Source organism: Dinoponera quadriceps, unplaced genomic scaffold (assembly GCF_001313825.1).
Source record: "Dinoponera quadriceps isolate SergipeBrazil2010 unplaced genomic scaffold, ASM131382v1 scaffold1339, whole genome shotgun sequence".
Classification (NCBI taxonomy): Eukaryota; Metazoa; Arthropoda; class Insecta; order Hymenoptera; family Formicidae; genus Dinoponera; species Dinoponera quadriceps.
In genome coordinates, this window is record NW_014555521.1 from 507,966 (window position 1) to 534,625 (window position 26,660).

General features: G+C 49.5%; 1 protein-coding gene across 4 annotated transcripts in view; it reads left to right on the forward strand.

Annotated features, from left to right (window-relative positions):
- Positions 1–26,660, forward strand: part of LOC106744546 (talin-1) — a 50,652-nt gene that overhangs the window by 16,159 nt on the left and 7,833 nt on the right. For 2 of the 4 annotated variants that reach the window (XM_014619422.1, XM_014619425.1), the window contains exons 3-13: positions 12,146–12,338; positions 13,193–13,594; positions 13,690–13,960; positions 14,055–14,558; positions 14,881–14,978; positions 15,666–15,754; positions 17,902–18,360; positions 18,485–18,520; positions 19,603–21,416; positions 23,690–25,592; positions 25,678–26,424. In XM_014619422.1, coding sequence (XP_014474908.1) covers positions 12,200–12,338; positions 13,193–13,594; positions 13,690–13,960; positions 14,055–14,558; positions 14,881–14,978; positions 15,666–15,754; positions 17,902–18,360; positions 18,485–18,520; positions 19,603–21,416; positions 23,690–25,592; positions 25,678–26,424 — 6,462 coding nt within the window. In that variant the 5' untranslated portion in view covers positions 12,146–12,199. Of the gene's footprint in view, positions 1–12,145; positions 12,339–13,192; positions 13,595–13,689; positions 13,961–14,054; positions 14,559–14,880; positions 14,979–15,665; positions 15,755–16,009; positions 16,080–17,901; positions 18,361–18,484; positions 18,521–19,602; positions 21,417–23,689; positions 25,593–25,677; positions 26,425–26,660 lie in introns of those variants that run through there. The other 2 variants (XM_014619423.1, XM_014619424.1) reach the window with 2 other exon arrangements.

The following is a 26,660-nucleotide window of genomic DNA, read 5'->3' on the forward strand; positions in this document are numbered from 1 at the left end:
CCACCCGACTCCTCGAGAAAGAGACGTCCTCTCTATGTGACGAATCGCTCTACTAACTCGTCGGCGCGCGTTCGCGAAAATCAACTCGGCGAATGCGCGAATCGTGTAACCAACGAGCTTATTTTCTCCGAGCCGATTATCGATCTTAGCCACGCGGTTGCCTTATCGAGATCCGCGGATCGTTCTCGGGTCTTGCCTTCTGTATAAGCTGTTTCCCTATTTCCTACGTTCCCGAGACCCGACATCGAGAATCCAGTCTCCGTCCTTCTCTTGTGCCTTCCGCGCCGTCCTGATTCACTACGCGCTGCCGCGCGATTCGGCCGAGCGTCCTTCTCTCTCTTTCTCTCTCTCTCTCTCTTTTCCTCCTCTCTCGCCCGCTCCGCACTCTCCAAATCCTGAAAACACGTCCCGGCCGAAGATCCCGGGCAGCTTAGAGAAGATCGAGAAGATCGCGGCGGCTTCGTAATCTCTTCGTAGACGTAGAAGTTCCTCTTTCTCCTCCTTCTCCTCTCTCTCTCTCTCTCTCTCGGTGCCGTCTCGCTTGAAATTCGCGCTGCACGTCCACGAGCGCCACGAATGTCGGGGCGAGAGGTGATCCTACGAGCGCGATCGAGTGACACCACGATGACACCTGCGGCAACAACAACGACGCGGTGAGTACTGATTATGTAGAGTTGGTGTGGTACGCGCGCCCGAGATTTCGCCGCTTTTCGCCACCTTCTGCTCGTGGTTTTGGCAGAGAGAGTTCTCGCAAAGTAGGATAACGTCGTCGTCGCGGCGTTCCGAGGCAACGAGTCTCGCGAGCTTTTAGCGCGCGAATGTTCGCGCAGTCGGCGGAGAGGTTTACGTATTGTAGAACAGCGCCGTAAAAAGCCCCGGGAATCTAGGTTTTTACAGACGAGTCCGTAGTAACGCGCGTCCCTTTGCGGCGCAACGTCGCCCTGTGTGTAAACGCGTTTAATTAAATTAATTAATTAAGTTTAATTGAATAACAGACCGTCGCGTCGTCGTTACCAGCTTCGGTTGAAATATCTGTCGCGGGGGCGATCGCGCGAGAGAGGTATTCCCGGCGCTCGTAAATCAGAATTGTTAATCGCGTAAAACGTAGAATACAGCTGCGAGGCGGGGGAAAAAAAAGAAAGAGAGAGAGAGAGAGAAGAAAGAAAAGAAAAATGCACGCGCGTTGTAGGGGCAATTTGTCGTCGACGCTCGGCGAGTTCGTTCGATCGAGATCTGTAAACGCGACGATACCTCTCGATTTCGTAATTTTTTCCTCCTCTTCCGCGTCCCCCTCACCCTTGCTTTTCCGGAGGTGTATCAATATTGTCGAGTTCTCTCCGCGGCCGGGCCGTGAAAAGTCCGCGTGTGTCTCGTGATCTCGTGTCCGGGCTTAAATTTAACGGATAGCCGGGCAAACAAGATCTCACGTCGGCTACACAAAATTGATTGCCGTGCGGAACAATCAAGATAGCATACTCAATTATTAAGAGCGAGTCGTAACACAGGCGGATCCCTTGGGCGATCTCGAAATCAGATAGTATAATACGAGGGTCGACTTTCCGGAGTACCGAAATTGTCCGATATCGAGGGGCGGCCGCCCCGTTGCCGCCGCGGTAATGATGACGATCAAGCCCGTCGTTGCATTGCCTCTCTTGCGCGAAAAACCGTCGACTGCCGCGACGAAACGAATTGTTTTAAGCGCCGGGAACGGAAGCGGTTGTCTCCTCTCGGAAACCGCGAAGCGCTGCTCGATTTCACGGCGTGGGACCGCGACTGCCTGTTATCTGTCGTATTTTTCTCTTTTTTTTTCTTTTTTCTTTTTCACAAAGTTGTTTTCGAAGGTATCCGATTGTTGCACAAACGAATCGTAGAATCGCGAGTCGTAAGAAACAAAGAGAAACAGAGGGTACAAAAGGAGGGGGAAAGAAGAAGAAAAGAAGGAGGAGAGATTAAGGTAATTAAGAAAAATCAATCGTAAGACGTGTATATATATATATGTATATATATACACATACACACACACACACGCGTGGCGTTTCGCCGATCGATGAGTGGCATCCGACGTGAATCTTCTAACGGAATCGCGGAAATGTATTCATTATTGTATGGTTCGAGTATCGTATCGCGAAGTGCGGAATGCATATTTAATATCGTCGACAAAGAGCCGAATATCTCTTTGTCTGCTGTTTCGTGACGTTCCGTCGAAGGGACCGCTCTTAATAATTCACATGCACGGTTCATTCGTTTAAAATAGTGACGCAACACGCGTAAAAATAACGTGCGACTGTACTGCGGGCCCCGAGTTCGAGTTTCCGAAATAATTATTCGGATGAAAAAAAGGGAGGTAAAGGGTTCATAATGCGATACGAGCAAACGATATACATAGACTCTCTGAGTTTGACATTTTGCCGATAGAACACGTTATTGACAGTGCAGTTTTCAACTGTACAATTTCTCGTTTACACATTCGAGTATTATTAATCATTTTCCAATGTAGTTTACATGCTAACTGTCTGAGTTCGTCTACATGCCAAAAGTGCACCAGATCTAACAGGTGCGATAAAATTGTGCGATATGCGACCGACGACGCTTTCGACACACGTTAAATTAGACAGAGGAAAAGTGGGTCTCCCTACGAAATATTGATTTCCTTCGAATATCTGGTTAAATTATCTCCCTTCTCCTTTTCCTCTTTTTTTTTTACATACCGCGAATTGTCGCAAGAGGTAATCTTTCTATTTCCGTTTCCCGATACTGCCGGGACAAACTGTTCTTTCTAAACTCGACAAAAATTAGTTGCGGATTCCTACACAATATATATATCTATATGTCTCTCTCTCTCTCTCTCTCTGTGTATGTGTGTGTGTGTGTTTCGTCTTCTCCTGTTTCACCACATGCAAACACTGTCGCGGCAAAGGCGCGCGCGCGCGCGCGCGACGCCTCTTATTTTAATCCTTTTTCAACGTGTTAGAAGAATCGATGATTTCCGCATGTGTCACCACTCGGTCACAAACGTCTAGGCGTTAAAACGACTCAACTGGACACATGAGTGTACGTTTATTTGAAATCCCCAGCGCGGACTGTTCCTTGTGGCTCGACAATAACGCTGGTTCCCGGTTAGCGCTGGCTGTGATCCTCGCGCAAAACCCCCGGCGTCGAGCGAGTCAACTTCGTAGTCAATTTCAGCAGTCAGGGCGAGCGCGCGTCGAGGCGGTAAGCTGGAAAAGTCAGGCAAGTTCCGAGGAAAACACCTGGAATCCCTCGTCGCGATCGATAGACGCGAGCGTTCAATTCGCAACACTCGCCGATACTCCGATATCGCCTGTAAAATCTCGTGAGAATACAACGATGTATCGAGACTTTGCAGTAGTCCTAATTACTTCTAGTTACGTGCCACGTTCCGAGACGTCGTTATTACAGTCAAAGTTTCCCAATACGGCAAGGACCGAGAAACCGGAGACTTGACCGACAAGAATCGGGGAGAAATCGAGGAGGCCCGCGTAAACGCGATTCGCTCGCGCTCGCGAGACACTCGAGTCTTTCCCTACCCGGTGTACGGGGGTGTGTTACTGGGCCACTAGTGCGCAGAAGCCCCGAACATGCCCGACGTGGATCCCAGAGTCGTCGCTCTCCCCTCTCGCCCACCCCGACCCCCTCCGGGTCCTGCATCCCCTTGGAGAGCAAGGGGTGGCTCCCCGACAACCCTCTCGGCTACATTTCGAGCCTCAGCTCGAACCGCGCCACATTCAGTTTCTGACCGGCGATCGAAGGGACGCGTCCGTTCTTGGTGGAGCTCGGTAGTCGTCGTCCTCCTCCTCGTAGTCGTCATCGCGCACCCTCCCGGTGGGGTCTCGATTCCACCCTCTCGGAGGATCGCGGCTCCCGCGTCGCTCCGGCCTCGTTTCCGCGGTCGCACGAGGCGGCCGTGCGACAGATCGGCGCGTCACACACGCGGTCCCGCATTCCGCGAGAACGGGCATGTCGCGCGAGGCTCGCGTTCGTCCGAAGTAGCCATCGATCCTCGAGCAATCGAGGCGATTCAGTGAACGCCTACGCGGACGATAAGGCCGATATCGGGATAACGAGTGCGGGAAAATAACCGCCCTGCCTGGCAGCCGACGTGACGCGCGTCACCCTCGTCGCGTTAACCTCGCAGCTTCGTGTGCCGGCGGCCACCCCCCGTCGTGGTAACTTGTCGCTTGTGTGATCGAGACTTCCCGAGGCCGTCTCCGCTCTCGGGTGGATCTCAACGTCTCCGGCCGGACATCTCCATGTCGTATCGTTCTCTCTTCTTTACGTTAGATCCTGTAGATTTGTAGAATACTTTCGTGTCTAGTTGGGGCTTGATCTCCCTCGAGTAGCGAGTTAGTCGAGATCCCCTTCCGTTCTCTCTAATTTATTTCATTATCGTCGATTAATCGAATATCTTATTATTGCTAATCTGCAAGCGGAGTCGACGTTGACGGGATATCTCCGTCCAGTCCGAGAGAGAGAAAGAGAGAGAGAGAGAGAGAGAGAGATAGAGAATCGTCGTTGGATCGATCGATGGGATACACCGATGTAAATAGTGGGATTTACGAGATTATTCGGGCATCACTTCCTCGTCGTTGTCATCGTCGTCGTCGTGAGTCGGGCATCCGGGATCGGCGGTCGCGATCGCGAGTAAATAGTCCGAGATGGAGCTGAACCCGTGCTGCAGCTTCGTAGGGATAGTAAATTACCTTTACACGAGAAGCTTGCACCGGAAACGGCGGCAATCGGCGCCCAGCATTCCACGATCCTGGGTATTACGGGAGTCCAGCATCCACGCACAGTAGCCAATTAGATATATAGATGTAGTATGCCGCTAGGTCGCTAAAAGCCAATACAATGCGTCGCCGAGGTAAATATCATCCACTTGTTCTCACGTATTTCACCGTAAACTCACCGCCCTCCGCGCGTGTCGCCCGCGTTCATCGTCATCGTCGCTCGTCATGCCAGCCACGTGGCACTCGCCTGCCTTACTGCGAGAAACGTCGCGCCTCCTTTCGTGAAACCGTCCTCTTGCATTCGTACTTTGTAATTCCATTCCCGTGATGAAAGATACAAACTGACATTTCGCGACGGTCCTTCTTCACCCACGGAGAAACAGCCGACTGAACTTTGACTTTGATTGTAATCTCAGTTACGCACCTGTAAGCTTCGCATAAATTCGGTCCTGCAATCGTAACCGATTTCTCCATCGGGAAGCGTAATGTCACACGTGCCGCCTATTCTCCGGTTGGTCATAAAATGAGGCTTCGAGCGTTTCTCGCGGGATAGATGTTGTCTTGTAGACGGTGTTTCGTAAATTAGAGAACGTCTACGTCTAGTCTAGAATAAATGTATGGGCTGTGTTCAGTGAATGTTCGTTAAAAGTTGCTCGACACGCGACGCAATCGCAAAGGAGCTGGTATGGCTTCGTTGCTTCAGTTTGATTAGATCTTCGTTTGATTTATGATAGCCGATAGAGTTTGTACGATAGTTTGTTTTTAATTCACTCCCACTCTTGCCTCATTTCCAAAATCGCGAATCGAGTGGCAATACGGATGTGCTCGTCGCTACGGTAGGATCGGTGATGGGTGGAGGTGACGTATGTGTGTGTGTGTGTGTGTGTGTGCGAGAGTTAATAAGTTATTCGGATGACCAGCGAGGGGTTGCGCGAACGTTCTATATGTTCCTACGGTTCGACGGGGATGTAGTGACGCGCGATAAAATGTGATGACACCCGCAAAGGGTGGCAACGACGCGGGGAGAGAAAGTGAGAGAGGGTGGGAGAGAAAGAGAGAGAGAGAGAGTGAGAGAGAGAGAGAGAGAACGAAAAGTAGATTTAGATAGCACGAGAGAGGGAGAAAGAGAGAGGACACGGGGGTGGGGATGAGAGTCGACCGACTACCTTCCTCGTGAGGCGGCGATGAAGTTAAAAAAGCTGACGACAGTGCTATAACTCGCCCCCGAGAATGGAGCATGGTAACTACATACTGCGGCCAGAGTGGGTAAATGGCAGTAAGTGTTTCGTACCTACCGACGTAGTGCGTACGTACGTACGTAGGTACCTACGTGCGTCCTACGTGTGCGTTTTATCGCGCCAGGTGTCGTGCAAAATCCCCTTTCGATACGAAAGTATCGCGATTTTCCGACGAGACGCCTACTTACGGGGTGAGGGGGGAAAGCAGGGGATTGCAATTGATCGATCCTTCCTTTCATTCGTCTTCGCTAATACGGACGGTAATGGAACAATGAAATAATCACGCTCGGTAATCGTCAGTCCGAATGATTATCGTCGATATTAATTATTAGCGGACCACGTTGGCATTTTTGTAATAACGGATCGGTAATTGATTAATTTGAAAACGCGGAATTACTTTTTGTCATTGCGCGGGCGCTTTCGTCGATGTTTAGTTGATTTGTTGGTTCGGTCGCGATTAAGATGTAATTGTGTTTGTTTCGTCGGTGATGCAATGTTTTTAACGTGATTGTTCACGGTTTTTGTATTATTTATTAATCACGCTCGCTGTTCGCTCGGTAACTATTAGTCGTTAATTCGGTTACTCGCGATAGATTACGCCGGACAAAAATAAAACCCGAAGGTTTATCGAGAATAAAAAATTCCGGTGCAACTTCGCGAGCGTCGGGAGCCAAGCGTATAGTGTGCTACTTGCAGGATACGGTAATAGGAAATTACGTTATCAATATTAATTTCGGGAGGGCGGACGCGAAGTAACCTAACGCGTAGTTCTAATGCATAGAAAATGTGATTTACCCCGAATATATGCATGACGCGTATATTTTGAGGCGTAACAACGATGCGTGTATGTTCTCATAACACTCGTAGAAACGTGTTCTTACCATTTTCCCAGCGAAAACACTAATTACGGATACATTACGACGGCGTGTAACACGTAGAGTCATTGCTGCGAACATGACTCGAAGTTAACCAAAGTTCGAGTAAATCTCGCTTTCCAGCTTTGGGTTTGCAAAAAACGTCGGACGATCGGTTTAACCTCGAATATTCACAGCTGATGCGCGAAGACAATTTACTGACCGATACGCGCACAGAATCCGCATAAACATTAATATTATTATCATTATTATTATTAAAAATTAATTTCAGGATCAACGGAGTGTCGAGATTTTTAATCTCTGCTACACACATCGCGGAAATTAAAATTGCCACGATTAATATTGATTTTCGCAACAGCGCGATACATCATGACACTATTGCGTCTTATATTTTTCAAGATATATTACCGAAAATAATGAAAGAAAATATGAAATATTTACAAATTGATTTCAAAACGAGGCAAAATGTTTAACAATAATTCAGAATCTGGATCAAAAGTTACTTCAAATGAGGTTGTAAAGTGAAACGAGTTTGACCGGGACACCATCTAACTTATTGCTCGTGAAATTAGAAACAGATTGATCACTCGAAAACGGAGATACTTGCGACTAAAGATATTTGCGAATGTTTGTAACTGAAACATAAAATTTGTGACTAAATTACATTTATTTATCGCATCTTCAGCAATTAAGCCATCAGATAGGGCCTTCGCGCAATCAATGGGATGAACGTGTTAACAGAGGCGAGTCGAGAGAGAATCATTCGCGCGAGTCGCGCGACCGCTTCGGCGAATTAGCGTCGGAGCGATTTTTGCGCGCGAGTCGCCGTCGGGAAATTTAGCGCGCGGTAAATAACGCGCGGTCGAAACTATTCAATCGCGCGCTCCGCCTCGCCTCACCTCTCGCCGTCGCGTCGCGATGATAAATGACGAGGGCCCGGGCGCGACAGATTAACACGTTTCCACTATAGATTCGCCGTTTCCACGATAAGCGGCGACGGTGGTAGCGGCGGAGGAAGAGGAAGGCCTCGGGCTGATTGGCATGTATGCGCGGCGCGATCCATTAGAGAGTGGATCCGAGGACCCGGATTAGCCGATTTTGTAGAGCACGCGGCATAATCGCGCCTTCGTTAGCGCTCCCCGGCGCCGCGGATCGCGCCGGCCTCAATTAGTTCGCGTCAAATGTCATCGCCGCGGCGGATGACACTACGCAAAGTGTATTTCAATCCCGCCGACAAACTCGTAGATTCTGCATAAAAAAGTCAATAAAAGGGGTCCCAGTAAACATGTGTCCTCAAACTCTTAGTTTCTGAGACACGGCTGCCGTCTCTTCGCAGTTTAAAAAGAATATATTTTGTTCGTTAAATCGCGTTTTACAAAGAAGTAATCAGAAAGAGTACACCATCTATATTAGATATACCCTCTGTATAGAATTGCGCGCGCTCTCTCCCCCTCCCCCTCTTTCTCTCTATCTCCCTCTATACGCGTCTAATTTTAGAAACCGCGCTTTTGATTAACTCGAATCATCATACCCTGCATTGTGCCACTTCTCCTCCAGCACTTTCTCTCTTCGTCCATCTCTTTTTTTTTTTCTCTCATACATCGCGCTCCCATCGCGCTTCTCTCCCTTTCTCGACGCGGGTCACTTGAAACGCACGCTCGACGCTCTCGATAATAACGCGCGCGTTTGATATTCGGCAATCGAAACGGTATTGAAACGCGAAGGCCCGCGGAAAACGGTAACGTCAGGCGGTTCACCGTGTGTGTCTAAAGGAGGATAATGGCCGGGAATTTATTTTAATACATCAAAGGGATATTGGAGCTCGATCGAGACGAGAGAGAGAGAGAGAGCTGTTTTGTTTTAGTACGTTGGAGGAACAGCGGCTGCTGTGTGCGCGCCGATAAAGAAGCGGTTTTATTATATTACGTAAACAAATTTTCCTTTCCGTTCGCGACGGTTTGTCTCTTCCGCCCCCTTTATCGCGGTTTTTCTTTTTATCGGAATCGTTGCAGAAAGCGCGTTCGTCGCTTCTCGTCTTCCGCGCCGGGAGTGGATCCCCGCGTCCGTGTTGAACAATTCCTCTCGGTTGCGATTTACGTTTTCGTCTCGTTTCTGCCGGCGTTGTTCCCTCGAAATCGGTGGCCGTGTATAAACGTTAATGAAAACTGCGCGTTTAATATATCTTCGGCCCCGCGTCACTTTATCGCCCAGTCATGATGGATGTTGCGAGACGCGTCCTTCTCTCTCTCTCTCTCTCTCTCTCCCCCTCTCGTAAGAATATTCAATTTCCAGCAATATCAATGCCAGCATTGTCGAGAAGTGGCCCGCCCCCTCCTTCCCTCCCGGCCCGTCCCCACCAGCGATATGGTACGCGTGGAGTTGATGATGCAGTTGTATGTAATGAGGTCATTCCTCTGAATCGAGTTCGTGCGCGAGTATAGTAGGAAGGTGACGTATTGCGAATCGAATGGAGTAACTTTGTAGCCGGTGGTTTCAATTTCAGCGGCAAAGTGCCGCCGGCTCTGTTAGCGATTGCCCGCTGGCTGTTGTGCGATTTTTTTCTTCCCCCTTTTTTGCATTCCGACATTCCGATATTCACTTTGTCGTGCCTTTTTCTGCGAAAGGGAAAAAAAGGTCACCGGCGATTTCGCGCATGGTGCTCACGGCAAAAAATCGGTTCGTATCTTTGAGAGAAGGAGGGGAGGAGGAGGAGAAGTGGGGAGAGAGAGAAGATAGACTGGCTTGCGACTAAACTGGACACACAAGTGTGCAGTGTGTTCGATCTCGTGGCGCAAATAATACCTCGTCTTGCTCGTTTTCGTTCGCTTTATTTTACCGCCTAATTATATTCTCAAGCGAATAAGCGTGTAAATATTCCGTAATTATCAAAGCTGCGGTACACATTATTTAGTGTTGTATCCGATTAACGATCTTTTTAATCATTTTGCGCAATTAACGTCGTTTATCGATACAAAACACGATCCGCCGACTTTCTTGCACGTCACATCTTTAGCAGTTTTAATTTCGAGAATGTTTCTTCTCACTTTCTTCTCGTTGTGATTTTTCTCACCGCGTGCTCGAGCGCTGCGCCGACGATCGCACGTTTTCAGTCGGTCGGGGGATCAGAAATTCGACACGCGCGATGAAATCAAAACCATACGTTAATTGGGCGAAAATTGCCGGCGAGAGAAAACGAAGACCGGACCGGCGGAGGGGAGGGGGATGGGCGAGAGAAAGGGCGAGAGGGCTCGTAAGAAAGGATGGTCGGTGTGCGTGTGTATGTGTGTGTATACGCGGCAGGGGGTAAAGGGCAGTGGGGAGCGGGGGGTTACGCTCGGAGTTTGACACAGTCAGAGACCGGCGTTGCCTGGCAACCTCTAAGGGTGGAAACTCACATTGGCGTAGGGTATACTTGCGACGAATTTATGTGCCATTACGATGCCTCATCCCACGCGGGAGAACACGTGGAAAAACGCGTGAATGAACCCGACGGTATAATCGACGGCTCCGTCGATGAATACAACGAAATTGACTATTTATTCTCATGACTCTCTAATGATGCCTGTATTGTCGCTCTTGCGATACTCGCTCTCGGTGCGCTGCTGATCGCGGAGACGGCAATCTTCGCTGATGAAGTGGCCGGGAACGCACTCGAGTTATTTTGTGTCGCCCTTTCGGAGGCGCTCGTACATCTGAAATTGAACTAAATAACTTTATTTGGACTTGACGTCGCGACAGATTTGATGTGGATTGTGTCTGCGGGACATCTCGTTGGATAATCGCCACCGAGACGAGCCAATGACAAACGGCTCGTTAGCCTCCCTTTTCTCTTTGTGTTTACGAGGGTTATTTATTTAATATTATGATTCAAATATTACCCCGCAGAGAAGGAAATCATCGGCTTTCATCCCCGTCCATCGTCAAATTAATCTTACCAGTTGTGTTATATTATTTTGTTGTTCGATTACTCCAATTGGCAATCAAATGCGCTCTCGGGTTGAACAGATCGTGAAGGGCGCGTTTTTTACTTTACACAGAGAGAGAGGTTTATTCGGATTTAATATATGTGTTTGTTTGAGTTTGTTTAATATAAATTTAATATCAAATATTATTTGGTTTGAATGAAAACGTTGTTGTTTTACTAGAGTATGTTGTTCGTTAGGGAAAACATTTAGATTACTTAGAGAAAATGTAGTGTTTCTTTTTCAATATGAAACATAATTTATGTCATTATGTATTAAATATTGTCCCACTGAAACAAAAAGAAGTTTTTTAGTATTTTTCTAACATAGCGTGTTGCTTCTTTGAAATCATTTATTGCTTGTAACGACCATTGTGATGTTTGGGTAAAAATATAAAATAATTACGTCATATTTTACGTATACATATATATTATATTGTTTGAGAAATAAAGTCTTGTTTGGTTTGCTCCATTCCAAAAGAGAAATTGTTGTTGCAATCAAAGCAATTTTACTTTAAATTCAAAGAAATCTTTTCCACTGTGTTTCCCATACTCCCACCACCGATTCTACGCCGGTGGGGGATCCACGGGGTGCACCCCGTGGCAAATTCTATGGTAAACGTAGTATACCATGGGAAATCGATATATAGACAAAAGTCCCACGGTGGCTTCCTCTTTCAGTCCGCCAGCGCGGGGGCATTTTTAATCCGTCGTCGTCACCGTCGTCGCCACTGCCGCCGCCGTCGTCGTCGACGTTCCACTTCGTTCCCACGCATAATCGACGCGACGTTACCTTCGCCCCGCCACGGCTTTTTCCGGATATCACGCTGAAATACCGCGTGGCGGTGCTCTTCGCGAGACGGAACTCGCTTTTCGAGTCGCGTATTCATAAATCACTCCGCAAATCACACGCGAGACTCGCGCGCCGACTTACGTGTTCTTCAATTATTTCAGCGGACCCTCGTTACCACCCTAGCGGCAGCGGACGGCAGCGACGACGGCTCTTGCAACTTGTTGCGTTCAATTTCGTCGTAAAGCAGAAATTGCGTGTCCGCGAATAATCCTTTAGATTACGGGTCTATACCCGGGTAATATGCTGGGGGAGTTGCCTGATAATTTTACGGGGTCGTCGCATGCGACCGAGGTGGCGCGATATCCGGGTATATTGTGCCGGCGAATCTTTGTCCCGGGGCATTAAATTTTCGCCGGTTAAACGAACGGTTAACGAGACGTCAATTAACACCCGCGACTGGGCCGATCGGCCACCTCGACTCCGCTGACTTGGTGACTTCATTTCGCATGGGCGAAAATTTCTGTTTCCAGTCGAGTGATTCTGGAGGATTTCGCCTACGCCGAAGGTCACCCCAGGCAATCGCAATGGCCACGCTGTCCTTGCGCATCTCCATACCGGAGAAGAATGCCACCAAGATGATGCAGTTTGACCCCAGCACGTCGGTCTACGATGCCTGCCGCATTATCAGAGAGAAACTCGCCGAAGCCAGCAACATGGGTCAACGTGAGTGCTTCGGTGTTGCTTGTATCGGGCTTGTCGCGATTTGCACGGAAAAAGAAATTAGTGTTAATTCAAGACTCATATTCTTATATATAAGAATGTATAATCTTATTTATAGAATAAAATTATATATATTATTAAATAATAATAAATTATATATATGTAATTATATATATTCGAATTAAGAATTGTGTCAATTTGAAGATATCGTTCTTTTTATCAAATATTTTTTTCTCGCAATTTATAAAAATTATTCCTGAATAACAAGAATATGACATTTTTAGTGGAACTGTATTGAATTTCTTCGTGTAAATAAGTTTTATCCTCATCCATAAGCTATTCTTGCTTATGTATGAAAATATGAGTTTTAAATTGATACTAGTTTTTTTTTCCTTGTCAAATTGTCGAAATAAAAGATTTTGTTTTTAGAGAGAGGCTTCCCCTCTTGCGAAACAGTAACGAAACAGTAAACGGTACATTTAACGTTTAGTTTAAAATATCTGCTATTGTTATCTATCGATCTCTGCAACCACCCAGATTGTCTAATTCTGTGTCTGCAAAATGAGCGATCCTCGAGCTTCCTAAATAAAAGCTTAATAAAATTATGCGACGAACAAACTCCTAATAACATTCATCCATAGAAAGATATATGAATTCTTTTTCTAAATCTTTAATGGTCGATGGTTTTTTTCTTTTCCTGTTAATCGATAATTCATTTTTTATATCAAGCAATTTCTTTCCTCTTTAACCGATAATTAATTTTTCTTTCATATTAAGCGCGCACATACTAAATATGAAATTCACAATGATCGTGTCAAGCCGTAAAGACGCCTCATTCACGTTATTATTCCCTGTAGCAAAAGACTACGGTCTCTTTCTCTCTGATGAGGACGTGAAGAAGGGAGTTTGGCTGGAGCCCGGGCGAAACCTTGACTATTACATCCTGAGGAATGGCGATCTGCTCGAGTACCGTCGTAAGCTCCGTACGCTCCGAGTTCGCATGTTGGATGGAACCTTGAAGACCATGCTGGTGGATGATAGCCAGCCTGTGGCAAATCTCATGGTGGTGATATGTACAAAGATTGGCATCACGAATCACGACGAATATTCCTTGGTGCGCGAGCTCGTAGACGAGGAGGCCGAGAATCAGAAACCCGGCAATTTCGGCACTCTTACGTTGAAACGGAGGAAAGAGGAGAAGGGCGAGAGGGACGCCAAGATGGATCAGTTGAGGAAGAAACTGAAGACCGACGATGAAGGTGAACAGATGTGACTGCTGTTTTTCAATTCGTGAAAATTCCATAGATTCGATTTAATGAGGAAAATTACCGACGTTGTGTCGTTCGTTTCACAGTGAATTGGATAGATCCCAGTAAGACCCTGCGCGAGCAAGGCATCGACGAGTCCGAGACCGTGTTGCTGCGGAGGAAATTCTTCTTCTCGGATCAGAACATCGACAGCCGCGACCCCGTTCAGCTGTCGTTGTTATACGTGCAAGCGCGAGACGCGATTCTGGATGGTACGCATCCGATTACGCAGGAAAAGGCTTGCGTCTTCGCCGGGATCCAGTGTCAGATTCAGTTCGGCGATCACAAGGAGGAGAAGCACAAGCCGGGTTTCTTGGAGTAAGTAGCAATTCGAGCCCACCGTCCCCGCGCGCACACACGATCCCCCGCCGACCCTGACGTATCCGCTGAACACTCCTCCCTTTCTTCGCAGCCTCAAGGAGTTCCTGCCGCAATCTTATGTGAAGACGAAAGGGATCGAGAAGAAGGTATTCGCGGAGCATAAGAAGCACATCGGCCTGTCGGAGCTGGAAGCCAAAGTCCTGTACACGAAGACCGCCCGGTCGCTCAACACGTACGGCGTCACGTTCTTCTTGGTGAAGGAGAAGATGAAGGGCAAGAACAAGCTGGTGCCGCGTCTGCTAGGCGTGACGAAGGACTCGGTCCTGCGGCTCGACGAGAAGACCAAGGAGATCCTGAAGACGTGGCCGTTGACGACCGTGCGCCGCTGGGGCGCCTCCCCGAACACCTTCACCCTCGACTTCGGCGACTATTCTGACCAGTATTACAGCGTGCAGACCACTGAGGCGGAACAGATCCTTCAGCTGATCGCCGGCTACATCGACATCATCCTGAAGAAGCAGAAAGCAAAGGACCACTTCGGCATCGAGGGAGACGAAGGCTCCACCATGGTGGAGGACAGCGTGTCGCCTCTCAAGTGAGTCTTCTTCGCGTCCCCGGCGCGCACGTTGCTCGCTTCGCGAGATGATAATCGCCGCGTTAGAGCAATTATCGGCTCGCGACGAGTCAGCCTCGGACGGCTGCCGCGAGAGCTGCCGAGCTTTATTCAACGCGCGTGTTATGTGCCGCGAGAATATTCTCGCGGCAGTCCGCCGCTATCATGGAGGAGTTTATAAAGCGCCACGCGAACAAGAACGTTCGTGCCGATTCTAACCGGTGAGATCGCTCTCGCCGAGATCGATCGTAGCTCGCGGTATTCCACCTGGGATTTTAATTCGCGCGTTTCGTTCTCTCGACAGGGCCACCATCATGCAGCACGAGACCAGCAATGTTGGTAAAGGAAACGTGGAAGCTGTCTCGGTTGCGATACCAGCTGTCATGAGAGCCGGAGGAGACGGTGAGCGTCTGGAAATGTTATCCTCTTTATTCTTTATATCTTATTTTTTTATTATTCACAACGAAGATGTTTATAACGAGCATTACGTGAATGAGATGTATGTGTACAAAAGGTGTACAGTTTCTTTCTTCCGGAAATTCCGCGGAATTCTTGCCGACCGTTACTTCAATGGCCGTTTCAGCTTTCGGAAACTGATTAATTTTCCAAACCAAAGGTTACATATCTCGCTTGAGACTTTCAAACAGCTTAGGTTACATCCCGAAACACCGCCTCTGCTTTTATACTCGATATGCTCAGAGCAAGAGAGAAAGGAGAGAGAGAGAGAGAGAGAGAGAGAAAAAGATCAATTAGCGATCCTTTGCACGATTGAATCCTCGGATCCTGGCTGTTGGTCGATGTTACTGTACATAATATACGTACACACACTTTTCTGTAAATACACGTTTGTTTCTTCGCTTCGAGCGTTCGTGAAAGTGTCGCTTACGACGAGGTTGATCGATTGAAAAAAGAAAAAGGAAAAAAGAAACATGTAAAGTTCAGCTTTTCTCTCAGCGTGTAAAGCGGCGAGTCGTTCTCCGTCGTGCGCAAACCGATTCACGGGTATCGAGGACTCGATCGGGACTCGATCGGTAGTTGTAAATAGTGCCCGGCAGTTTTAGATTAGAGCGCATGGTGTGTGATTTGTAGGGGCCCGGCCATACGGAACCGGCCACGTAGGCGGTGCCCAGTACACGACCGTCAGCGGCCAGGTGAACATCGCACACGCTCCGCCTATGGTAAGCTCCGTTGAGAAGCGCTGCCAAGCTGCCGCTCACCTTAGATGTCGGTGTTTTTTAGTTGCTTGTTATAAATACATATGCGTGGCTCTGCCGAGACCACCACTACCACGCGTGTTGTGAACCGATTCATGTTACTATGCCACGCGCACATTCAGCGTCATTCGGCACGGTCGATCGCACCCTTTGAATGAATGAATGTCTAAGATCTCACTGAGAATGAACAAAATCAAATTTGTATTGCACGCTAGAGCGAGAGACTTTAAGGGACTAATAGACGGTTAAATTTATTTTCATGCTAGGCGCCTTCTATTGCGGACACAGAGTAGGTACACTACGATAACATTTTCAGTTAACCTCTTTATCCTTCGGTTGATGAATAATGTGTTCTTTTTTTTTCTCTTTGGGTTTTATTTATTTAATTACTTACTTACGGTTCGACTCGTTTGCGTTTCGCGCTCCTCCGATCGACTCATACCTGCGTTACGGTACAGTACACTTACCGGTGGGCAGGAAAAAATAAGACACAGGGTTGGGAAAGGCGCTCTTTCCAAAAGCGACTTACCGTAATCGTTATCCGAGAGACAACGGGATTTTCGTTGTTCCTTCCGCCCAATTCTGGACACACTTTTTCTTGCGACTCGCCCACTTTGGGTACATGTGTTCTACGTGCACAAAGCAACGAGGGAAGTAACGATTATATTCGTTACTGTTGCCGGAAAAAATGCAATTGTACCGTCACCGTTGCTAATGAATCAGGGAAAACCATGTCCTTATTGAAAAAGGTAACTTTCTATGGTTGCTACAACAGCGTTACAAGTAACGCGTTACTTCCCTGCCCTGGAAAAAAGTCTCTGTACCGTCGCACGTTTGCAGTTTTGATTCGGTTTCCCGTGACGCGACGGAACGGTCGTTCGCGCTCAGAAAAAATAATTAGTACCAGTTCGAGACTCGTATGCTCATATATAAGCAAAAATATGTAATCTTATATGAAGATAAAACTTGCTTTTATAGGAATATGTGAACACGAAGAAATTCTATTATAGGTTCCATTAAAAATACATCTATATTATTCAAGAGTAATTATCATGAATTTAGAGGAAATAGTATTGGAGGATATCTCCAAACTAAAAACTTCAGTTTGAAAATATCGTTCTTTCTGCCTTGAATAATTTCAAATTTTACAGTTTTGATGACTCCGATGGAAAGTAAATTGTCAATATAAGACTATTAGGAGCTAAGTACGTTTCAGTGCCGTTCAATATTAATAATGTTATATTATTAATATAATTGTACCGAGACCGTATTTTTCGCAACATAATAAATAGAGTCATTAAGTTGCTCACTAATTTAGTTAACAATTGGATAGGAATTTTCACGGGATTTAAATTAATAACGAATATTACTGGGACTCAAGACTCATACGTGGAAGGTTGTGGCAGCGTTTCGTTTGTCCGAGAAAATTCAATATTTTTCGCGCACACGGACAATTTCACCTTCTCATAATTATATTAATAATATAACATTATTAATACTTAATGGCACTAGAATATTCGTGCTTGGCTCCTAATGGTCATATACTGAATACTTTTTCTCCCGATTTCTAAAAATTATTCTTGAATAACAAGTATATGATCTTTTTACATGGGACTACATAGAATTTCTTCGTGTATGAGCAAGTTTGATCTTCGTGGAAGATTACATATTCTCGCTTATGCATGAGAAGATACGGGCCTTGAATTGACGCTAATCTTTTTTCCGTGCGCTCAGCTCGGCCGATCGATCGGCAAACGTCCGTATCAGCGCAACTATTGGTCGCAGTTCGCAGCTTCGTCATGTATACGCGCATATATATATATATATATANTATATATATATATATATATATATATATATATATATATATATATATATATATATATATATATATATATATATATATTCCCGTTTACGTTCGTTCTCGTTGAACGCCCGTGAGCCAAACTGAGTCGCATTTTCGTTTGAGCAGAAAGAGAAAAAGAGAGGAAGATAGAGAGAGAGAGAGAGAGAGAGAGAGAGAGAGAGAGAAAGAGAATGTATCGTTTTCCACGCGTCATCTCCAATCACGTTCGCTCTCCCTTTTTAACGCACGATTGTTCACGAACCAGGTCCAGCAAACCAAAGTGACATCCGTCCTGTCTGAACCGCAACGTGCCTTATTGTCGACCATCACCGCCGGCCACGAGGTGATCCACATCGCGGAGACCGAGCTCTCGACGAAGGCCCAGATACCCCAGCTCGGCACCGACCCGGCGTCCTTGAGATGGATCGAGCAGACCATCGACACCCACAAGCAGAACGTGGGCTCGCAGATTGCGGCGATGAACGCCGCGACCGCCCAGGTGGTCACGCTGACCTCGGGCCCGGCGGACAACGTGGACCACACCGCGGTGGGAGCGGCGATCACGACGATCGCCACGAACCTACCGGAGATGACGAAGGGCGTGAGAATGATAGCCGCCCTCATGGATGACGAGTCGTCCGGCGAACGACTGTTGGACGCCGCCAGGAAACTCTGCACGGCCTTCTCGGACCTGCTGAAAGCCACGGAGCCGGAGACCAAAGAGGTGAGTGCGATCGGTCGCGCAGACGAGTCTCCGAGAGATCTCGCGTACACTCGGACACGTACATTCCCGCGCTCTCGTGATGCCACGTGTGTCGTTTGTCTCAAAGTCTCCTCTTTCTCCGCAGCCTTTCTACATTACCTCCACGCTCTACGGACAATATGTAAGCACTAATATCTCAGCTTCGTAGCGTAGACACGGACGAGTTAGATATCCGCTTTCACACCCACGTTCGTTTCTCTCTTTTCTTTTTACCTTGGAAACACCTGATCTTGCAAACGCAACTGATGCCTCAGGAAATTCATTTTACTAGACCGTTACCTTGGTAAACGAAGTAGAATGGTCTGGACTTCGATAAGATTAAAACTTGTTATTACAGGTGTAGGAATTAATGTAGGAATTAATCGAATACCAAATTCTTTTGCAGGCTGTGATAAAAATATATTTGAAATAAATTTAAAAAACTATTATATAGATATAAGAAATATGGAACTGCTGCTGCATATCCGATCCATCCTGCGGTATATATTGTAGCTTTTGCGGGGATTGTGAGTGGATCCAATTGACATTCTCTTGAGATAAACAGGACGCTATGTTTTGAAAGCTTTCCTCTCTGTAGATTAGACAAAAAAAAATATTCAGTAAAAATGAACAAAATGTCAACAGAAAGAAAAGCATTGCAAGATCAACGTGCTTTTTATTGCAACAGAATTTAAATAAACAATAACTTTTAATATAGTTTAGTTACGATCCGCAGCAAATCTACCAGCTGTTACACCTGTGCGTTACACAATGGCTGCGCTCAGCAAAGAAAAGAGCTCAGTGCTTATTGCCTATGATTGGAACATTCTTTTAGATCCTTTATAAATCCAAGCAAATGTAGCAATCAGGATCAACAATTATTAAGCGTTCACTAAGCTACTTTATACACTTTTGAGAATCGTGTAAAGCCCGCGTGGAGACTACGGATTAAAATTGAGATTTGATTGAAATTTCACCAATCAGAGTAGAGTTCACTAAACTCAAGTTTAATAATTCAGCGTTCAGTCAACTTGAGTTTAGCGTATTTTGCTTCGATCAGTCAAATCTCCATCCTGATCTCAATCCGACTTCGCAGTCCGATACGGAAATGCTCAATTAGTTTACTTGGTACGTTTTATATGTGCGCGAACATGCACGGTATCGAGCGTGTCACGAACATTCGATTTCTTCCGACACCCGCTGTAATCGTCGTTCTCGTTCCAGCCCCGGCAGAATCTGCTGAACGCGGCGTCTCGCGTGGGCGAGGCTTCGCACCAGGTGTTGACCACCATCGGCGAAGAGGACGACTCGAATCGCGAGCTGCAGGACATGCTGCTGGCGCTCGCCAAGGCCGTGGCCAACACCACCGCGGCGCTGGTGCTGAAAGCGAAGAACATAGCGGCGACGTGCGAGGACTCGGCCACGCAGAACCGAGTGATATCGGCGGCGACGCAGTGCGCGCTGGCCACGTCGCAGCTGGTCGCGTGCGCGAAGGTGGTAGCGCCGACCATGCACTCGCCCGCCTGTCAGACCCAGCTGATGAACGCCGTGCGCGAGGTGACCCGTGCGGTCGAGAGCCTGGTCCAGGTCTGCAACGAGACCTGCAGCGACGAGAACCTGCTGAAGGAGCTGAGCGTCGCCGCGGCCGAGGTCAGCCGCACCCTCAACGACCTTCTCAATCACATCAAGACGGCGACTAAGGGCGAACGGGCGAAGGAATCGGTCCAGGAGGGAGCGGTGGAGACTATCCTGGTGGCGACGGACAAGCTGTTCGCGAGCACCGGCGACGCCGGCGAGATGGTGCGTCAGGCGAGAGTAGTCGGCCAGGCTACCGCCCAGCTGATCCAGAGCATCAAGGGCGAGGCCGAGAAGCAGACGGACTCGGAGCAGCAGCAGCGTCTGCTGGCGGCGGCGAAGCTGCTGGCCGACGCTACTGCCAAGATGGTGGAGGCGGCGCGGCAGTGCGCGAGCAGTCCGCACGACGCCAAGATGCAGGATCGGCTGCGCCAGGCGGCCGAGGAGCTGCGGGCCGCGACCACCGCGGCGGCCACACCGGCCTTGCGCCGGAAGCTCATCACCCGGCTGGAGGCGTGCGCGAAGCAGGCGGCGGCGACCGCGACCCAGTGCATCGCGGCCGCCTCCGGCGCCGCCCACCACAACACCAACCCGGCCAGCCAAGAGGAGCTCAACGCGGAGTGTCGCACGATGGCCCAGCACATCTCGCACCTTGTGTCCGGCGTGAAAGGCACCCAGGCCTTACCGGACGTGCCTACGGCGCAGTTGAACCTGATCAACGCCTCCGAGCAGTTCCTGCAGCCGGGCACCGCGGTGATGAAGGCCGCCAGGGCTGTCTTGCCGACGGTGACCGACCAGGCGTCCGCGATGCAACTCAACGACTCCTCCCAGCAGTTGGGCTCCTCGTTGGCGGACCTGAGGTCCGCGGTGACGCGCGCCAGGGAAGCCTGCGGCGGCTTGGAGCTCGACGCGGCGGAGGAGCTGATTAACAGCCTGAAGGACGAGCTGGGTGAGTTCTATCGCGCCGTCGAGGCCGCCTCGTTGAGACCGCTGCCCGAGGAGACGACGGAGTCGACCGCGCTGCGACTCGGCGCCACGTCCAAGAACGTCGGATTCGCGATGGCGCAGCTGCTGTCCGCCGCCAAGCAGGGCAACGAGAACTACACCGGCAGCGCCGCCAGGGAGACCGCCTCGGCGCTGAAGGACCTCACCTACGCGGTCCGCGGCGTAGCGGCGACGTCCGACCAGCCGGAGACGCAGAAGAAGGTGCTGATGACGGCGGACGACGTGATCCTGCGATCTCTGCATCTGGTCAAGGAGGCGCGACGCGTGCTCAAGAATCCGGAGAATCCCGAGAACGAGGCCAACCTGGCCGCCGTCGCCAAGGACGTGTCCAATTCGTTGAACAAGTGCGTCTCTTGTCTACCCGGTCAGAGGGACGTCGACGAGGCCATACGCAGCATAGACGACATGACGCAGGTGCTCGGCATGAACGAGTTCCCGCACACGAACAAGAACTACGGGTAAGTGACCTCTTCTACGAACGGAAGTCACGTGCGCCGGGAGAAACGCGGGGCAAACAGCGGGATGGGACACGCGCTTTTCAGAGTTTTCTAGGCGACTAATCGTTCATACTCGTGATCGTCCGTCCGCGTGCTCGATCTCAGTAATTTTATCAGTGAGAAGTTTCCTTCTAGAGACGAATTAACCTCCCTTTTGACTAATCGATTCTTTCCTTGTGCAAATTTTATAATATCGCGTGAAATGGCATGCCACGCAGGAAAGTTTGTCCCAACTTTGACAACACGTCGCTCGAGACTCCCGTTTCCCCGTCTCAGCCATCTCGATTAATGGCATCGGAAGCAAGAAAACATCTATCCGAAATTCGTGCTGAATACATTGTACAAATAAAAGGATACGTCTGTGAAATGATACTTGTGTGATTTACAGTTGTAAAATATTTGCAAAGGTTTAGTTTACTTTAATCATCAATAAGTTGAATTAACGCGGCAGAATCATGAAAAAAAGCTAAGAAGGAAGGTTGAATTTTATGTTAATTTCACGGTTATTTATTGATTGTTAGAACAAAAGGAAAGTTTTCGGAATATTTTATAATTTATCTGACCGATCGATCATAAGTGTCTCATTTTATGAATATATTCTTTTATTTCAACGTATTTCGCAGAAGAATTTTAGGCATGCTTTTTCTCGTTTTCTGACGTCATTAAATAGGACGACTGCATCGAGGAGCCAGGAGCCTTAAATTTACTTATTTATTTATTTATTTCGCGATGGAGAATATCGACAGGAAGTTTCGAGTCGTTGAAAAATTTACTTCGCTGCTTCCAAGTCAGACAATTTTTCTCCTTCAGCCGCGATATTTTCCGTCTTTAATGAAACTCAAGGGAGAAGTATCTACATGCTTCACAAGGAACACCTTGCGATTCCTCCTCCAATATTTTCCCTCAAAATAAATATATAAACGTAATTTATGGCCCAATCGGTTATCCCTACTTTTTGCTCGTACTTGTTCCAGTTTTTTTCTTTTTGTTTTCACATTATATCTCTCACGTACCTTCTTATCGCTTCTTGAACTACGTTCGTGTATCGGGAATAATTGGCATACAGTAGATACGAGTACATATAATTTCAGCGTCGTACGCTTCGCACAATGGCGGGTGATGATTTTTCGGAGCCTGATGCTAATATCATTTCAAGAACCCCATAAGGGAATGGCCATACTTGAAAACTTGATCGATAGAATACTGATTTTTTCTGCAAAGTTCGCGTCTTATGGTTGCACGAAATTATAAATATTTCTTACACGTTGAGAAAGCACGCGCGAAAATAAATCGAAGCCTTGTTCAGTACGTGGCGAAAATAATTAACCCTTTGCACTCGAGGGCTCCGGAGCGGAGCCATTTAAAATTTGTCTTCAAACTCGAGGGCTCCGCTATGGAGACAATGCAAATAACTTTCAGTTCGTAACACAAGGACAAAGACAAATCTTAAAAATTATTGTGTATAGGATATTCCGCTCTTGCTATTTGCATTTGAGTTTGAAGAGTTTGAAGACAAATTTTCAATGGCTCCGCTCCGGAGCCCTCGAGTGCAAAGGGTTAAGAATTTTTAAGTGACATCTCTTGTTGTCGGTTAGCGTAAATATTTATCTGCCACAGAAATTCTGCAGCTTGTCGAACGTGTCGATGCTTCAATCGGGAAAACTTCAAAGAACATTTTTGTATCTTTTCGGTGAAATTCACGAGCCATAAAAGATACGAAAAATTTGCAAAAAAGTTTCTATATATCTTGATTAGATTTTCTGTTAGATGTGGTACTCATCGCATTCATATTAGGACTTTTTTCATCGAACTAGGCTTACAGAAACTTAAAAAGAGATACACAATTGAGACTCGATGAAAGAAAGATGAAAAGAGAATTGGTACTAGTTAGTGCAACCAGTTCAGTAAGAAAGAACAGACCTATGTATATCGCACTCACACTTACGTAAAATCTCCAAGCGCAAGAATTGCAAAAAAGGTAGTGTCGCGATCGTGTCGGTGCTTATGTAACGTAACATTCTGTGGGCCGTTTCTCCATTATCGACGCTTGCCAAGTTCTCCATCGACTTTGGCATCCCCTCAGTTTCCGAGTAAACGAGAAGCTTACGGTGTTGAGGAAAAAGGGCTTTCGAATGAATGAAAAGAACTACCGGAACTTTCCGACGGGGGCCCTCTGACCCACCTCTCACCAGCCCCCTTATAAATCCGCCACTGACGCTTCTGCTGCTTCACAGGCAGCTGCAGAACGACCTGAACAACGCGGCGGCCAATCTGAACGACGCCTCCTCGAGCATAGTGTCGTCGGTGCGCTCGCCCGTGCAGCTGGCGAGCTCGTCGAAACAGTTCACCAATGCCTTCGGGGACCTGCTGGGCGTGGGCATGGAGATGGCGGGCCAGACGGCGGTGGAGACGCGCAGCCAGGTGGTCGTGTCGTTGAAGAACGTCAGCATGACGTCCGGCAAGCTCCTCGTAGCCGCGAAGTCGGTCGCGGCGGACCCGACCGCCCCGAACGCCAAGAACCAGCTGTCGGCGGCGGCGCGCGCCGTCACCGACTCCATCAACTACCTGGTGGACGTGTGCACGTCGGCGGCGCCGGGGCAGAACGAGTGCGACAACGCCATCAGGAACATCCAGTCGATGCGATCGCTGCTGGACAATCCGTACGAGCCGATCTCCGACGCCTCGTACTTCGAATGCCTGGAGAGCGTGATGGAGAAGAGCAAGAGCCTGGGCGACGGTATGACCGGTATCGCGAATCACGCGAAGAAGTCGGAGCACGAGCAGTTCTCGGTCGCCGTCCGTGGGGTGTCCTCGTCGATCTGCGGCCTGATAGAAGCCGCGGCTCAAGCGGCCTACCTCGCCGGGGTGAGCGACCCGACGTCCGTGGCGGGTAAACCCGGCCTGGTGGACCAGGCGCAGTTCTTCCGGGCGGCTCAGGCGATACACACCGGCTGCCAGAGCCTCGGCAACCCGACGAGCACGCAGCAGCAGGTCCTCTCAGCCGCCACCATGATCGCGAAGCACACCAGCGCCCTGTGCAACGCCTGCAGGGTCGCCTCCAGCAAGACCAGCAACCCGGTGGCGAAGCGGCACTTCGTCCAGTCGGCCAAGGACGTCGCCAACTCGACCGCGTGCCTCGTGAAGGAGATCAAGGCGCTCGACCAGAATTACTCGGACGCCAATCGCGAGAAGTGCGCGGAGGCGACGAAGCCGCTGCTGGAGGCGGTCGACAACCTCTGCACCTTCGCGAGCTCGCCGGAGTTCGCGAGCCAGCCGGCCAAGATATCGATCGCGGCCAGGGCGGCGCAGGAGCCGATCACCAGCGCCGGGAAGTCCATCATCGACGGCTCGTGCGCCATGGTGCTGGCGGCGAAGAGCCTGGCGGTCAGCCCGAAGGATCCGCCGACTTGGCAGCTGCTGGCCAATCACAGCAAGAGCGTGAGCGACTCGATCAAGTCGCTGGTGGCGTCGATACGCGACAAAGCGCCCGGACAGAAGGAGTGCGACGCCGCGATCGAGAAGCTGTCGGCCCGCATCCGCGAGTTGGACGCCGCGTCCCTCAGCGCCGTCTCGCAGGCGTTGGTGCCGCGGCGCGAGAACACCATGCAGGGCTTCACCGACCAGATGGAGAGCAGCGCGAGCGAGCTGCGCGAGAAGCTGGAGCCGTTGCGCACGGCCGCGAAGTACGAGGCGGAGAACGTGGGCCACGCGGTCAGCCAGATCGCCCTCTACTCGGAACCGCTCGTCTCCGGCGCCGTAGGCGCCGCCTCCAACATGGTGCACTCGAAGCAGCAAATGGTGCTGCTGGACCAGACGAAGACCGTCGCCGAGTCCGCCCTGCAGCTGATCTACGTCGCCAAGGAGTCCGGCGGCAATCCGAAGGCCATCGCCCTGCACTCGGAGGTGGACGAGACCGTCGAGTCCACCAAGGACGCGCTTCAGGAACTGCAGAACACGCTGGAGACCATATCGACGTCGCACGGCATCGTCACCGGCCTCATCGACACCATTTCGCGCGCGATGGTCCGACTGGAGGACCACCGCATGTCCACCATCGACACCGTCGACTCGTACGTCGACTACCAGACCAGGATGGTCGAGGCCGCGAAGGAGATCGCTCGGTTGGCGCAAGAAATGGTAAGGCGCTTGATAAAACATCTTTCTTTCTGGAAGATATTCAACGTTCAAGTGGTTACCGGCCTGTGCCCTTTTTTACTTACAGTCGACCAAGTCCAGCACCGACGTTGCCAGACTGGGCCCGCTGGCGGTCGACATCAGCCACAAGTACACGCAGCTCGCCCGCGACACCTCCGGCGCGTCCGCGGCGGCCTCGAACGCCGACGTGTCGGCGCGGCTACGGACCGGCGTTCAGGAGCTCGGCCGTGCGTGCGCCGACATAGTACGCACCGCCGGCATCTGCCAGATGTCGCCCGGTGACGTGTACGCGCAGCGTGAGGTCGCCGAGCAGAGCAAGATCGTGACGGAGAAGGTGTCGCAGGTGTTGGCTGCCTTGCAAGCTGGCTCACGCGGCACCCAGGCGTGCATCAACGCGGCCAGCACGGTGTCCGGCATCATCGGCGACCTCGATACCACCATCATGTTCGCCACCGCCGGCACCCTGCACGCCGAGAACGAGGGCGACACGTTCGCCGACCACCGTGAGAACATACTGAAGACCGCCAAGGCCCTGGTGGAGGACACCAAGACCTTGGTCGCTGGCGCCGCGTCGTCGCAGGAACAGCTGGCTGTGGCGGCGCAGAATGCCGTCTCCACCATCGTCCAACTCGCCGAAGTGGTCAAGTACGGTGCGGCCAGTCTGGGCAGTCAGAATCCGGAGGCGCAGGTGATGCTGATCAACGCGGTGAAGGACGTCGCTTCGGCGCTGGGCGACCTCATACACGCCACCAAGGCCGCCAGCGGCAAGCCCATCAACGACCCCAGCATGGCACACCTTAAGGATTCCGCCAAGGTAACCTTGCTCGTGCGAAAGTCGCCTCTCGCTTTGCTCACACGCTCACACTCCTCGTTAATGTGTGTACGCGTACCAGCCGGTATTCACAATCAGATTTTATATTTAACGTCACATCCTGAGCTCCTCCTCCGATGCTTCCTAGCCAACCCGAGGCAATTTTAAATATAAAACTCGACTATGAATATCAGCCATACCACCACACATGTGTGCTCTAACAACGAGAATGGAGCGGA